This window comes from Gallus gallus, chromosome W (assembly GCF_016699485.2).
Source record: "Gallus gallus isolate bGalGal1 chromosome W, bGalGal1.mat.broiler.GRCg7b, whole genome shotgun sequence".
NCBI classification, from domain to species: Eukaryota; Metazoa; Chordata; class Aves; order Galliformes; family Phasianidae; genus Gallus; species Gallus gallus.
In genome coordinates this window covers 6,810,253-6,825,086 of record NC_052571.1, presented here as the reverse complement: position 1 = coordinate 6,825,086, position 14,834 = coordinate 6,810,253, and the positions used below count along the sequence as shown (strand labels likewise).

The window sequence follows — 14,834 nt, the reverse complement described above, 5'->3', positions numbered from 1 at the left end:
TATCTTTATGGCCTTCATTCTCCTTGTTATTCTGAACCTAGCGCCTGTGAAAGTGCTTGGAATCCCTTGTTTTCTAATACTCTCTACATAAACTATCTCTATTTGCCCCTTATGTCTACTTTGTGAAGCTGCTTTCTCTTTTCTTGCTATGAAGCCCTTCTTTCTATACTGCAGGGACCTGATTTTGCTCTTCAGACTCACTGGGAAAACAGAAGAGCAGAGCCCCAGCCCTATGGATAGTTCCAGCATTTAAAAGCATCTACGCTGGTCCAGTTGTAACCAAACTGCACTATGTGTAATACAGGAAACCAAGATGACTCTGGAACCAAGAACTATTGTATGCTGAATTAGAATGTCGTCAAGGACTATTGGTATTTGTAGTAACTGTGCTATTGTTTTTAATTTTAACAATGTCATATAAACTCAGATTGTGATGTCATCCCAAATCTGAGAAGAAAAACTCTTTAACTCTAATGTCGTGTTAGAAAGCCAACATTCTTTTATTCCGCACATTATGTACTGTGTAACTTGATAAATCACAAAAACACTCTCAGTTCAGGCTCTGCTTTTAAACAGTTGAGACATACATATGCAATACATCGACAAACATATTCATTCTTTTCCAAGAACTCATTAATACATGCTAATGTCCGTCTAGGCATGTGTGGTTGAGTCTATGGTGATCGTATGATCACCGGCTTCCACACCTTTATTTCTCCTTCAGCTTCATCACAGTGACTTTTGGCTGACCTTTAGCAGTTTTTTACCAGTTTGGCAAATTTCCATTGCTCATTATGCCATAATGAGCAACTTCCTGTCTTGGAGCACTATAACTCTTTGATGGTTTTATGATCTTAGTTATTGGCATTCCACATCATAACATCATGTAAGGCACTGGAAGTATGGGTGAAAGGAAAGGGAGATAGTAGATGGGTCTAAAAAAAACTAAAGCAACAGAAACGATCTGAGGAATAACGTAAATTTACTAAACCCAACAAAATCAAACAAAATGAGAAAGTGAATGTCCAAAACCGAGGCCTTACTGTGTAGACTGCATGGAAAACCATGTGCTTCTCTGCCGCGGACCGGGAGAGAGAAAGAGAGAGAGAGGGGCAGTTGTCCTGCCAGGACCTCCACCTGTCCTCCTCTGGGCATGAAGTCCTCTGGGGAATTCTGCTCCTCCCCACCCCTCCAAGAACAAAAATGCCCAAATAAGGGAGTTCACAGAACAAGAACATTAACTCACACTGCTTTACATGATGCAATGATGAGGAATATCGACAACAAAAATCACAAAACCAAAACACACACATATATATACACGGAATTACTGGCTACACTCCCCAACATCAAATTCTCTTGTGGTAAACACAGAACATCCCCATCTTTCTGCATCACCCACCAAGTGGACCCAGGTCCCTGGGCAAAAACAGTTCCACGGAGAGGTTTGCCCTTTCCAGAGGCTGGAAAGACCAAAAACACTTTTCCCAAAATGCTCTTTACATGTACTACAGGGACCTTATCTCCCTCTACGGTATGTAGGGAGCTGGATTGGGTAGGACCATCACGACTGATAGATCCCCTAGTGTTGACCAACCAGGTGGCTTCTGCCAGATGCTTCTCCCAGTGCTTAAATGTTCTGCCACCCATTGCTTTCAGCATAGTTTTTAACAACCCATTGTATCGTTCAATCTTACCAGAAGCTGGTGCATGATAGGGAATATGATAAATCCATTTAATGCCATGTTCTATAGCACAAGTATTTATAAGAAATTTTTGAAATGAGTCCCATTATCTGATTCAATTCTTTCTGGGGTGCCATGTCGCCACAGAACTTGTTTCTCCAGACCTAATATGGTATTTCTGGCGTTAGCATGGGGTACTGCATATGTTTCAAGCCACCCAGTGGTCGCTTCCACCATGGTGAGCACATAACGCTTACCATTGCAAGATCATGGCAAGCTGATATAATCAACCTGCCACGCCTCCCCATATTTATACTTCTGCCATCGCCCTTCCTCCCAGAGAGGTTTCATCCTCTTGGCTTGTTTAATTATGGCACATGTTTCACAGTCATGAATAAACTGTGCAATAGCGTCCATAGTTAAGTCCACCCCTCGGTCTCTAGCCCACTTGTATGTTGCATCTCTTCCTTGATGGCCCGAGGTATCATGGGCCCACCGAGCTAGAAATAATTCACTCTTGTTCTGCCAGTCCAAGTCTATTTGAGCCACCTCAATTTTGGCAGCCTGATCTACCTGATGGTTATTTTTCTGTTCTTCCGTAGCCCAACTCGTGGGCACATGAGCATCTAAGTGACGCACCTTTACCACCGTATTCTTTATTCGGGCAGCAATGTCTTTCCACAGTTCAGCAGACCAAATAGGTTTACCTCTCCGCTGCCAGTTATTTTGCTCCCACTGCTGTAACCACCCCCATAAGGCATTCGCCACCATCCACGAGTCAGTAAAAAGATAAAGCTTTGGCCACCTCTCCTGTTCAGCAACATCTAAGGCCAGTTGGACAGCCTTGACCTCTGCAAATTGGCTTGATTCTCCTTAACCTTCAGTGGCCTCTGCAACTTGTTGCACGGGGCTCCACACAGCAGCTTTCCATCTGCGATACTTCCCCACAATACGACACGATCCATCTGTGAACAGGGCATATTTCTTTTCATTTCCTGGTAGTTCATTGTATGGTGGGGCCTCTTTGGCACGTGATACCTCTTCTCCTGGTGATGTTTCAAACTTTTGACCTTCAGGCCAGTCCATGATCACCTCTAAGATTCCTGGACGACTGAGGTTCCCCATTCGAGCTCGTTGTGTAATCAGTGCAATCCACTTGCTCCAAGTGGCATCAGTAGCATGATGGGTGGAGGGAATCTTTCCTTTAAACATGCAGTTCAGCACTGGCAGTCGAGGTGCCAGGAGGAGCTGCGTCTCAGTACCGACTACTTCGGAAGCAGCTCGAACCCCCTCATACGCGGCTAAGATTTCCTTCTCAGTTGGGGTGTAGCACTCTTCAGACCCCCTGTATGCTCGACTCCAGAATCCCAGGGGTCGGCCTCGGGTCTCCCCTGAGGTTCTTTGCCACAAGCTCCAGGTGGGACCTTTCTCACCATCAGCAGTGTAGAAGATGTTCTTTACATCCTGTCCCGTCCGTACTGGCCCCAGAGCCACGGCACGGGCTATCTCATGTTTGATCTTCTCCAAAGCCTGCTGCTGTTCAGGACCCCATGTAAAATCATTCTTCTTCCGCGTCACCTGATACAGGGTGCTTACAATAAGGCTATAGTTTGGAACATGCATCCTCCAAAAGCCCACTACACCCAGAATAGATTGTGTCTCTTTCTTATTAATGGGCGGAGACATGGCAGTGATTTTGTCAATCACATCTGCTGGGATGTGACGGCGCCCATCTTGCCACTTTATACCTAGGAACTGAATCTCCTGGGCAGGTCCTTTCACTTTGCTTCGCTTAATAGCGAAACCAGCACTAAGAAGGATCTGGATTACTTGCTCTCCTTTCTTAAAAATATCTTCTGCTGTATTGCCCCACACAACAATATCATCAATGTATTGCAGATGCTCAGGAGCCCTGCCCTGTTCCAATACAGTTTGGATTAACCCGTGGCAAATGGTTGGGCTGTGTTTCCACCCCTGGGGCAAACGGTTCCAAGTATACTGAATGCCCCTCCAGGTGAAGGCAAACTGTGGCCTGCACTCTGTGGCCAGAGGAATGGAAAAGAAGGCATTAGCGATGTCAATGGTGGCATACCACTTGGCTGCTTTTGACTCCAATTCATATTGGAGTTCTAGCATGTCCGGCACAGCAGCACTCAGCGGGGGTGTGACTTCATTCAGGCCACGGTAGTCTACCATCAGCCTCCATTCTCCACTGGCTTTACGCACTGGCCATATGGGGCTGTTAAAAGGTGAATGGGTTCTGCTGATCACTCCTTGACTTTCTAGTTGACGAATCAACTTATGAATGGGGAGCAAGGAATCCCTGTTGGTTCGATACTGCCGTCTATGCACTCCTTTTGTGGCAATTGGTACCTGCTGCTCTTTTACTTGCAGCAACCCCACAGCAGACAGATCTTCTGACAGGCCAGGCAAAACAGATAGCTGCTTAATGCTGTCTGTGCCTACAGCAGCTATTCCAAAGGCCCATCGATACCCCTTAGGATCCCTGAAATGCCCCCTTCTGAGGTAATCAATACCCAGTATGCATGGAGCCCATGGGCCACTCACAATAGGGTGCTTTTGCCAGTCTTTACCAGTGAGGCTTATTTTGGCCTCCAACACAGTCAGTTCTTGAGAACCCCCAGTCACTCCAGAAATATGGACTGATTCTGTCCCTTCATGATTCGAGGGCATTAGAGTGCACTGTGCACTGGTATCCACCAATGCCTTATATTTCTGTGGTTCTGATGTGCCAGGCCATCGGATCCACACAGTCCAATAAACTCTGTTATCCCTCTCCCTCCCCTGACTGAGGGCAGGGCCCCTCTATTCATTACCTGTGGTAACTGGAGCAACTACACTGGTGGTTGGTCTGTTCTGTAATTCTCTCACCCGTGCTCGCAGTACGGGAGTATCTTGATCATGCCACTTCCTCATATCTTCTCCATGGTCACGGAGATAACACCACAAGGCAACACGCGAAGCAGTCCTGTTGTTTCTCACTCGAGCAGGAAAGCGTTTGCCTTCAACAGCTGAGATTTTTGATGTTACAGGTGAGGAGGAGGGTCCATCACTTTTAATTAATTGGATTTTCATTAGTTTGATAAGCTCTTACATTAGGCCCCTTTGCTTATCTTGATCGTCGTCAAACGTTTCCGATACTATTACGGGTTCTACGGGTTCATCACGATTAATCAATAGAGACATCTGCTCTTCTACTTCACCCAGTCTGTTTGCTACCTCTGAGACAGCTGAAAAGGAAACGTGGGTTGGGGGTAGACGTTGCTCATAGTTTTGGAGTGTAAGAATCAATTCCAAAACTAGGGGTCTTCTCTGTTGGTCCTCATATCTGTGGAATGTGGCTACTAGTGTGGAGGCGTATCTGTCTGGTGCTGCTCTCGTAAGTTTTTGCCATATTTCAGGTGTTGTCCTCACTCTCTCCGGATCATGGTTTTGGTGTGGATCATTCAGAGCAAAATTAGAGTCATATAACATTTCCACCAGGGCTATTTCCCTCAAATACTGGATACCTTTCTCAATTGTATTCCACGTTTTCTTTGCAGGCTGCAGAAGTTCTTTGTAGGGATACCTTTCCTTCACAGCTATTAATATTCGGTCCCAGAGGGTTGCAGCTCCATCCAAACATCTACTAATTGCTCTGTCGATGGATTTGTCTCCGGCAATGTCTCCTAGTTGGCGGGCTTCGTTACCATTTAGAGACAAGCTACTGGCCCCACTATCCCAACAACGAAGCAACCAGGTGACAACAGTTTCATTCGAGCGTCGTTCAAATTCCTTTCTTGAGCTTAGGATCTCAGACATCTTGAGAGGTAGACGAACAGTAATAGAGATCTCCTCTTCATCGCTCTCCTCTTCGTGCCTCTTAGTTTTTGCTTTTGCTTTTCTTGGTTCTGAGGAAGTCCCCTCACCTGGATCTTCCTCTACCACCTCCTCCTTCACTTCTTCTTCTTCTTCTTCTTCCTTTTTTCGCTCTAGACGCGAGGACACCCACTTCCATTTCTTGCCTTCTACAGGGGCTACTGACACTGTTACTGGTGTCTGTTGTGACTGATCAGGTCTGACTTGGAGATTTCCCCCTTCGGCTTGCACCTCCGCTCGGAAACTGTCTCTCTCCAGAACAGTACTATACAGGGCACGGTAGGCACAAGCCAAGCCCCAGATGAGTCGTGCCTCCTTTGATCTATCTAAGCCGCACTGCCCCTGACTCAAATGCTGGCTCAGTTTCTCGGGATCCCACAGATGTTCAGGAGTGAAATCCCATGGCACGGCGGGTCCCCACGCTTCTAAGATTCTTCCTAAACCTTTCCATATTCCTTGCCAGTCATCATTCTCTGGTCTTGGAGGAGGCTCCTTCCACTTAGTACGAATGAAGAGGAATACATTCAAAGATACTGATAATATGCACAAAAGTATGAGCACTGATTCAGTATTCGAAAAACGTTCAACAAACTGAGAGGGAAGCCTGGAAACTGGTTCGAAGGTCTCAAAATTCAAATTATACCACATTGCGTAAAGCCACCAGGCAGGTGCCTCTATCAGGGCCCTTATTTGGTTGTATATGAACACAACTCCGCAGCAAGACATGAAGAGGTTAATTATAGACCGGTAACTGGCAAGGAACATGATAGCTTTTAATCCCTTATATAGTGCTCTGACAATAAAGAGCAACCTCATAGTTGGTAACTGCTAAAGTGAGGGGGGGGGGAGTGAAGAGAAGGAGAAAAAAGAAAAACAAACGGAAACCACTCGGTACAGTGTCTGGAGTTTTGCGGACTGCCCAGGCTATACTCTTAATCTATGAAGGTCACACCAACACCAGCAATGCTTTGTAGTCTCACAGTCTGGCCTAACGAAATCCTTTTTTCTTACTAACGTTAAAGCTTCAGATGAATCCTGCCCGCATTCTCCACCAAAAATTTGTCACGGAGTTACCTAGATAGATCTGTGCCCGTGACAGGGGGGCAGTAGGCTTGCGGGCCCCCCTCCCCCCCCGGCTTCCCGAGAAAAATGAAGCAGCGGCAACGATCTAAGGAGAACTTATTTTACTAACTATGATGTTGGGATGCAAGATGACACGATATAATACAATCTAATTGGGAGTAAGGATAATAAACCAAATGAAATGAGAGAGAGAGCGAAAGAGCGATAGAGAGAGAGAGAGAGAGAGAGAGAGAGTGAGAGAATTTCCGAAACCGAAAGCCTTACTTGATGAAGGTGCACGGCTTGGAAAGCACACCCACTCCTCTCCCTGGCAGCAAGCGAAAGTGAAAAAAAAAGACCACGCACAACCAGATGACGTATCTTCCATGATGTATCTTCCTTCTCTGACCGTGAGGTCCTCTGGGATATGGAGTTCTTCTCTTTCGTCCATGATGTTACGATGTAGAATACCAATAGCAAAATTACAAAACCATGACATAAAGCACAGTAGACAGTTCGTATACCATATCTTCTTGATTACTCTCCATTCTGTTATGTTTTTTAGTTACTTTTGTAATGGCTGAATCGCAAGCTCATGTAGGGGTTAAACGTAGCTCAAAGTCATGAAGTCTACTAATGAGTTCATTTAAATGGGGTCTTCTTTCCCCTCTGCCATACATTGCTGCTAATGTACTGGTGCAATTTTCTGGTGCAGTTCTTGTCAATTTACTCCACATATTTGGTGTACACCTGACTTTCTCAGGGTCATGCTCTTGGTTTGGATTGTCAGGAATGAATGCGTGGCTATGTAACATTTCCACCACAGCGTATTCTCTCAAATAACAGATGCCTTTTTCCATATCTGTCTATTTCTTTATCTCAGGCATCAGATCATCTTTGAAGGAGTATTTTTCCTTTACAGCTAACAGCATCCGCTTCCAGAGGGTGAAGGCCTCATCTTGGCATGTACTAAGACCTCTGTGAATAGCTGAGTCCCTAGCCATGCTACCCAGCTGTTGAGCTTCTCTATCATCTAGCAACACACTGTTGGCCCCATTGTCCCAACATCAGAGTAACCAGGTGACAATAGATTCATTTGGGTGGCGTAAAAAGTCTTTTCACAGATCTTGAATTTCAGTCATTTTCAGAGGTCGAGTAGTACTGGTGTCGATGCCTTCCTCACCTCCTACTCTTATTCGGATTGGAGGGTGTCTTATTGAGATTGAAGGCTGTCAAGTTTGGATTGCAGGGAGTCTCTCTTAGTTCGGAGGGTGTCTCACTCAGTTTGGAGGCCTTTTCTCTCAGATTGGAGGATCTCTCTCTCACATTGAAGACTTTTTCTACTCAGCTCGGAAACTCTCTGCTCAGTCTGGAGTTTTTGTTTCTCAGAAAGAAGACTCTCTTTCTGGACCTGGAGATTCTCCCACTCATCTTAGACTCTCTCCTGGAAACTCTCCCTCTCGGTGCGGAGACTCTCTCGCTCATTTTCAGAAACTCTCTCCCTCTCTGGGATAGTACTGAATAAGGCCCAATAAGCATTAGCCAGGCCCCAAATCATTTGTGACTCCTCAGATCTGTTTGAGCCACAACATTCCTGTCTCAAGTATCTAGTTAGGCTCTCAGGATCTTGCAGGTGTTCAGGAGTAAAGTCCCATGACACTGGGGATGTCCATTTCTCTAAAGTCTCTCCCAAGTGCCTCCGCACTCCCTGCCACTCACTATTCTCTGGCTTTGGGGAATGCTTCCTCAAAATATTAAAAATACAGATACTGAGTGAAATGAGTAAAATGATGAGTAGTACATTCAGGGAGACTGACAACATGATCAGATGAGCATTCAAAAAAACACATAAATGATTCAAAGGAGAGGCTGGGAGACTGTTTAAATACCACAAGTTCTGTAGAATTAGCAACTCCCTGTCACCGAGCGACTGTCCGAGGTTCCCTGGAGAGTAATATTCAGCCAAGGCGCGGCATGGACGAGGCCACACACCAATATGGTTACTAGTAGCCAAGCCATTTAATAACTGCAAACAGCCGTTTATATAGAGAGGTACAAATAGCATGCTAAGTACAACAAGGCACGGTTCTCATAACTTGCGGTTGATTGCAGCTTGTCTCAAGATTGCTGGCACAGCGGTCTGTATCGCAGTTTCGCATTCCTTCCGCCTACTCCCATCGTTGGTCCATGCGAGTCAGCAATCCGTAGCAGTTGTTTTGCTCGCAGTGACCCAGGGGGAGATAAATATGACCTCCCTGGGTCAGCCATCCTTCCACAATTCCCCTGTTCTTTTCTTGTGCAAGCAAAACAGCCGAAGTAACCTTCAAGAGCATTTTCTTAACAACAGCAATAACCGAACAAATTATGAGGATTCCCACCACCAGCAACATCAGTCGACGAAGGCCCTCCTTGACAAGGCCACTAAGCCATCCCGTGATGTCTAAACTATTCAGCCACTTCTCAAGGGGACTTATATCTTGCTGGATCTTAGACGTATGTTGCTTCAAAGTAGATATGGCCTTACGAATCGATTCTGAATGGTTGCTAAGATTAAAACAGCACATTCCCTCTAAATCTTCGCACCCGTGCCCTTGAGCTAATAACAGAAAGTCTATGGCAGCGCGATTTTGTAGCAAGGCATGTCGTAAGCTGTTTTGATCAAGCAGAAGCTATTTGAAAAATTCAGTGGTGATATTAGCTTGTTTCTCTGACCAGCAGGCAAGGCGCTCAACTTCCCGAAGTGCCTCAGCTGCTGCAGCACCAGGGGCGAAAAAGGAGAGTGCAACCCTTGCGGCAAGCGATAAGAACTCAACGCTATCATTACATTCAGGGGTTAGCAGAGCACGCTTCATACGGTTAGAGCAGTTAGAGAGACTAATGTTTCAAAGCTGGGCAAAGATAGGGGCAAACATAGTTAATTTTCCTAAATAACAAGGTCCACCTATCACCCAGCTAGGGATGCCTTGCCACACACTGTTTCCACAGGTCAAAAAGATGTCCGGAGGCAATGCCTTTGCAGAGCCATTGCACCATATAGTCGCGCTGTTACCTTTTGCAGCTGCGCCACAGGCACCCAAACTCTTTTTGACATATTGGTGCCACAGTAACCACCAGCATCCCGATAAGTAAAATTACCACCGCTAGATACATTGGTCCAGGAAGTCCAATTCAGCCCTTTATAAGGATTCAGGCCTTGCTGGGTATTACCGAATACAAAGCAGGTCTGGGTCCAATTTTGTGACATGTTCCCTATTGCCTGCGACCCCATAAGTTGCAGTTCCTGGGGATCCCAAGGCAGTAAGACATTTAATTCAGCAATCAGTTCAGCGGAACATCCTGCAATGGACGCTGCAGAACTGCAATTCTGTGTGGAAAAGTGCCCGAATTCTTCCAGGACTAGATAAGGCACCCCAATTAAACAGGTACGAAAGGGGTCAGTGACAGAAGTTAGGGACAAACAGAACTCTGTCTGTCCAGTAAGATTAGACCAGCTGACCCACATGTTCTCCCGTGGGTTTATGCGATGTATCGTGAGACTCCCCCGCAGGCCGCACACTGCGAGCAGGAACCCAAAGAGGGCCAGTATCTGTGGAGAGACAAAAATATCCCCAGCCCACAAAGATGATATTAGCTGGACCCTTCCAAAGACCAGTTGTAGCATCCTTATACATGACCTTAGGGCTATCAGCAAGCGAGCACATTCTTAGCGAAGCATGATGCAAAGCGATGGCAGGACTAGTACTCTGGCCCCTAATGAATAAGTGATTCAATGCAAACAAAGCTCTATCTACAATTTCAGGGACAGGTAGATTCTGTCCTGAAAGGCGCTCAAACTGAGTTTTCAGCACAGCGTGCGTCCTCTCTATGACAGCCTGCCCTGTTGAAGAGTGGGGTATACCCAAGACAAGCCAAGCAACATCTGCAGGCCCCCAGGCAGTCTGGCTACATGTAGCACTACGGTAACAGCATTCTCAGAGCCCACCAATACTACAATGGATGTTGTTGACTTATGAGTGGATGAAGATCCACTCACCCCACTGATATTATTAACAGTAGTAGTAGGCCACTGGTGCGGCCAGATATCAGAAGAGACCAGGGAGACATCTGCCCCAGAGTCTAGCAAAGCTGTAACAGTGATGCTAATCTGATTACATTGCAATTTTAACCACATCATTGGTTGATCTCTGAGTTGAGTAGTCAAACAGGCTATGGGTCCCTGTGAAGCCAAATCCCCCTTTCTGATCCGCCCCTGAGCTATTCAGGCTCCCAGCTGGTATGGGAATAAATTGAGCTATACGTGTACCTGCTGAAACAAACACAGGTGGAGTTAAGGTATACAGTAGCACAGAAATTGGTCCCCGACAATCAGGGTCTATTACCTCGGGAACTAAGAACACTCCCGATTGGCCCAAGGAGGATCGCCCCATTAAGATAGCATGAATGGGTTTCTTCAAAGACAATGGTCCCTCAGCCACCAAACGCATTATTTGGACCGTCGTGTCTTGCAGATGAACGTCTACTGCTGTTGCCACATCCACTCCGAGACTCCTTTGAGTGGCTGGCTGCTGCCAGTCAAGATAGCCAGTGCCGCTGGCCTGGTACTTGTTTCATCATGCACTGGTACCCTGCGGTGCACCAGCCGTTTCCCAAACTGTTGCGTGTTGTTTCCGTTCGCTCGTCCGGTGTTCGTCCTCTGTCCACGTGTAGGGCTTACTGCTGGGCGAAACCGACCCTTTACCAGGTCGGGGCCAGATGCTCACGCAGACCCCAGAAGTAAGTGAGGCAAAATGGCGTTTATTGCTATATGCTATGTGTTTAAGTACAAGTGTTTCCTCCAATCACAAAGCTACACTTGGCGCACACACGTGGCATAGGGAGCCTGCACGCGTCACATCCCGTTTTCCTCGCTACGCCTACTACATCTCCCCCTCCCTATGCCGATAACTCCCGTCACATCGCGCTCGGAACCTACAACTGCTCCCTAATTCTATGATACTTTATGCGTTCATCCATAAACTGATACATTGTTCTCGATAGACAATCCTGGAAGCACTTGATTATACATGGAATGATAGCTAATAGACAGACTATGACAAGCAATGCAAACATTAGCGTCTTAACGCCTTTTGCGAGCCACCCTCCAAGACCACCAAACGTGCGCGTAAACCAATCCCCTATGGGATCGTCTTCCACCCGTATCTTCTCTGTATGTTCCTTCATGGCTTGAAGCGCCTTGTGAATGGACTCACTGTGATCGCTGAGATTGAAGCAACACATCCCTTCCACGTCTTGACACCCGTGTCCCTGCGCCAGGAGTAAGAAATCGATGGCTGCTCGATTCTGCAACACCGCGTGCCGGATGCTGTTCATGTCCTCCAGCATCGCATTCAATATTAATGATGTTAAATTCGCTTGCTTAACCGACCAACATGCCAAGCGTTCAATCTCCTTTAAGGCCTGTGCTGCGGCTACACCAGGAGCAAAGAAAGAAGCAAATATCCGGGCTGTCGCACTCCATAGCTGTATCTCGTCACTGCAGTCAGGCGAGAGACGACTCACCGAGCGCCTGCTACGGCGGTGACCCGTAATGTTCGGCCCATACGTCATCCAGGTGGTAAAGTTAGGAGAGAGCATAGTCAATTGTCCTAGATAACAGGGCCCTCCCAAGGCATTACGCGGGATACCTTGCCAAGCCCTGTCCCCACAAATCAAGAAAATACCTGGGGGGAGTGCCTTAGCAGTCCCATTATTCCACAATATCTCTGGCTTATTCCCGAAGGTAAACCCATATGCATAATTGTTCCATTTCGCCGTGCAATTACCACCACAACCCGCCGTGCCATCGGAACATTCTGTCCCATTACTGTATCCCGCTGACCATTTTCCCCCTTTTGAACCACACCAATTAGAAAAGTTCCCTCTATAATAACGAGTCTCGTTGCTGGTGAATCCACAATATCTACTACTTATTGAAAAACTCTCTGTGTTTATTGGACTTACCATCGTCCATGATCGGTTGACATAGGGTCTTATAAGAGGGCGCTCGTGGGTATTTAAGGACAGCGCCGCCATGGGTAGACTTAAGTCAGGGGCCCGCACCGATTGAGAAATGAAGTTGCCGTGCGTGGACGGTCTCCCGTCATAATTTCCCTGTCGTGGAGGCCTACGGGCCCTGCACTGTGGTGCTATATGACCCTTCCGCCCACACTGCTGACATGTTACACCTCCACCCGTGCCCATTCTGCATTGGGCCCTAATATGGCCCGACTGGCCACATTTAAAGCAAGGTCCTAACTGTCGGTCCGCACTACGATATTCTGTTTCCCTACAGGCCATCATTACTCCTGCTACCGCCGCGGCTACCTCCCCTGCCACGGACGGATAGGCCTTTTGCTTATCTAAGACATACTTGATGGCCTCACCAGGGGTTTGGAGCCTCCCTGGCACCGCTCTCAAAATCCCCTGCACCTCTTCACTGGACTTCTGATACAAGCAATCCAGGATGACAGGACCGTGAACCGCTCTGGGCAGATCCGAGCCTTCCACTGCCCTAATTAACCTGTCTGCAAACTCCTGAAACGGCTCTGTGGGGCCTTGCGCAATCTCTGTCCACGGAGTAGTGGGCTCAGCACTCCTTGCAAGCTTTCGGAACGCGTCTATTGCAGCGTCCGTAGTCGCTATCAGCTCTCCTGGTCTAAGTTGTCCAACTTGTGCTTGAGGGGTCAGCAGACCTGGTGCACTGCCCATTAATCTCTGTATATCAGACCCGTATATAGGGTTTCTTTGATCACCCTGCACCGTAATCAGCATTTGTTTTATTTTGGTATGCCACTCCTCTCTCCAGAGCGTATACTGCACCGGTTTCAACACCATGCGCATTAAGTTCTCAATATCGTAAGGCAGCATTGGGCCCGATGCTGTGAGGGTCTCAAGGGCATTCATCGTCAATGGTGATTTCAGCCCTTTCTTTTCTACTGCCTCAATCATCCTTGCTACCCCCTTTGGGTCCAACGGGACCCAGATTGGGCCTCCCTCCTCCGAGACAACAACTGGGAGTGTATAAGTTACCGCCAAGCCTTTCTGTGCTACTTCCTCTTTAACCTGGCCCCAATCGGTAAGCTTAAGTCTCCCCTCCTCTTTTCCTTTTGGGGACGGTCCCGCCCCCTGCTCCGATGTCTTTGCCAAAGAAGGATATAACGGCTGCTTAGGGTAGGGCGGGGGCAGTGACAACGCAATAGAATTAGGAGGGGCCGTCGGCGCCGTTGCACCCCCCCCCGAGCCTCTGCGACTCTTCTTTGTCCTTCTCGCAATCTTCCTCTCTCTCCGTCGCCGTTTTATTCGCTGCCGTCTGGGCGCCGGACCTGCAAGATCCCAAAGACTCGCTTCCCGAAGCTCCCTCCCCGCTCACGACCACCCCAAGTTTATCCTCTTCCCTGGCCGCTTTAAGGGCTCCTAATATCAGTCCCCACGTTTTAAGTTCCGTAGCCTTCTGACTGGCCATGGCGCGCTGGCATAGCACCGAGGTGAGCAAGTCCCACCTACTCGAATCCAAAACGTAGCGGGGAGAGTCCAGCTCCCCCAGCTCATTTAATAGCGACAAAACTGCCACGATCTCCTTCCGGGAAGGAGTAGATTTTCCACAGTAGTCCTTACAAAACTGCACAAGTACCTTAATGACTTGGTCCATTGTTACGCACGCGACCTGCCGCCACCTCGCAGGCTCTTCTCCACGTCACGGGCACGCCGGGCAGCCACCCTCAGCAGACAGATCACGTCGGGGTCACCACTTGTTGCGTGTTGTTTCCGTTCGCTTGTCCGGTGTTCATCCTCTGTCCACGTGTAGGGCTTACTGCTGGGCGAAACCGACCCTTTACCAGGTCGGGGCCAGATGCTCACGCAGACCCCAGAAGTAAGTGAGGCAAAATGGCGTTTATTGCTATATGCTATGTGTTTAAGTACAAGTGCTTCCTCCAATCACAAAGCTACACTTGGCGCACACACGTGGCATAGGGAGCCTGCACGCATCACATCCCGTTTTCCTCGCTACGCCTACTACACCAAACCCCCTCTTCTACAAGTTGTTGTGGCATGTGAATTCTGCTGGCAAGTGTCACACCATACCTTTTCCTGGCACTGCCGACGCAGATGCCCAATCATTCCACTTGCCCTCCTCTCTTAGAGAGGATAGTTAGGAGCAGCTTCTCCGCA

At 47.7% G+C, this 14,834-nt stretch overlaps 1 protein-coding gene across 1 annotated transcript; it reads right to left on the bottom strand.

Annotated features, from left to right (window-relative positions):
- Positions 1 to 8,626: 8,626 nt before the first annotated feature.
- Positions 8,627 to 14,554, bottom strand: LOC121108210. Its single transcript, XM_040655252.2, has 2 exons — positions 14,296 to 14,554; positions 8,627 to 13,987 (listed from the first exon to the last, which is right to left on the bottom strand). Exon 2 carries the CDS (start codon positions 13,611 to 13,613, stop codon positions 11,595 to 11,597), a length of 2,019 nt encoding a protein of 672 aa, XP_040511186.1. The 5' UTR covers positions 13,614 to 13,987; positions 14,296 to 14,554; the 3' UTR covers positions 8,627 to 11,594.
- Positions 14,555 to 14,834: the final 280 nt, after the last annotated feature.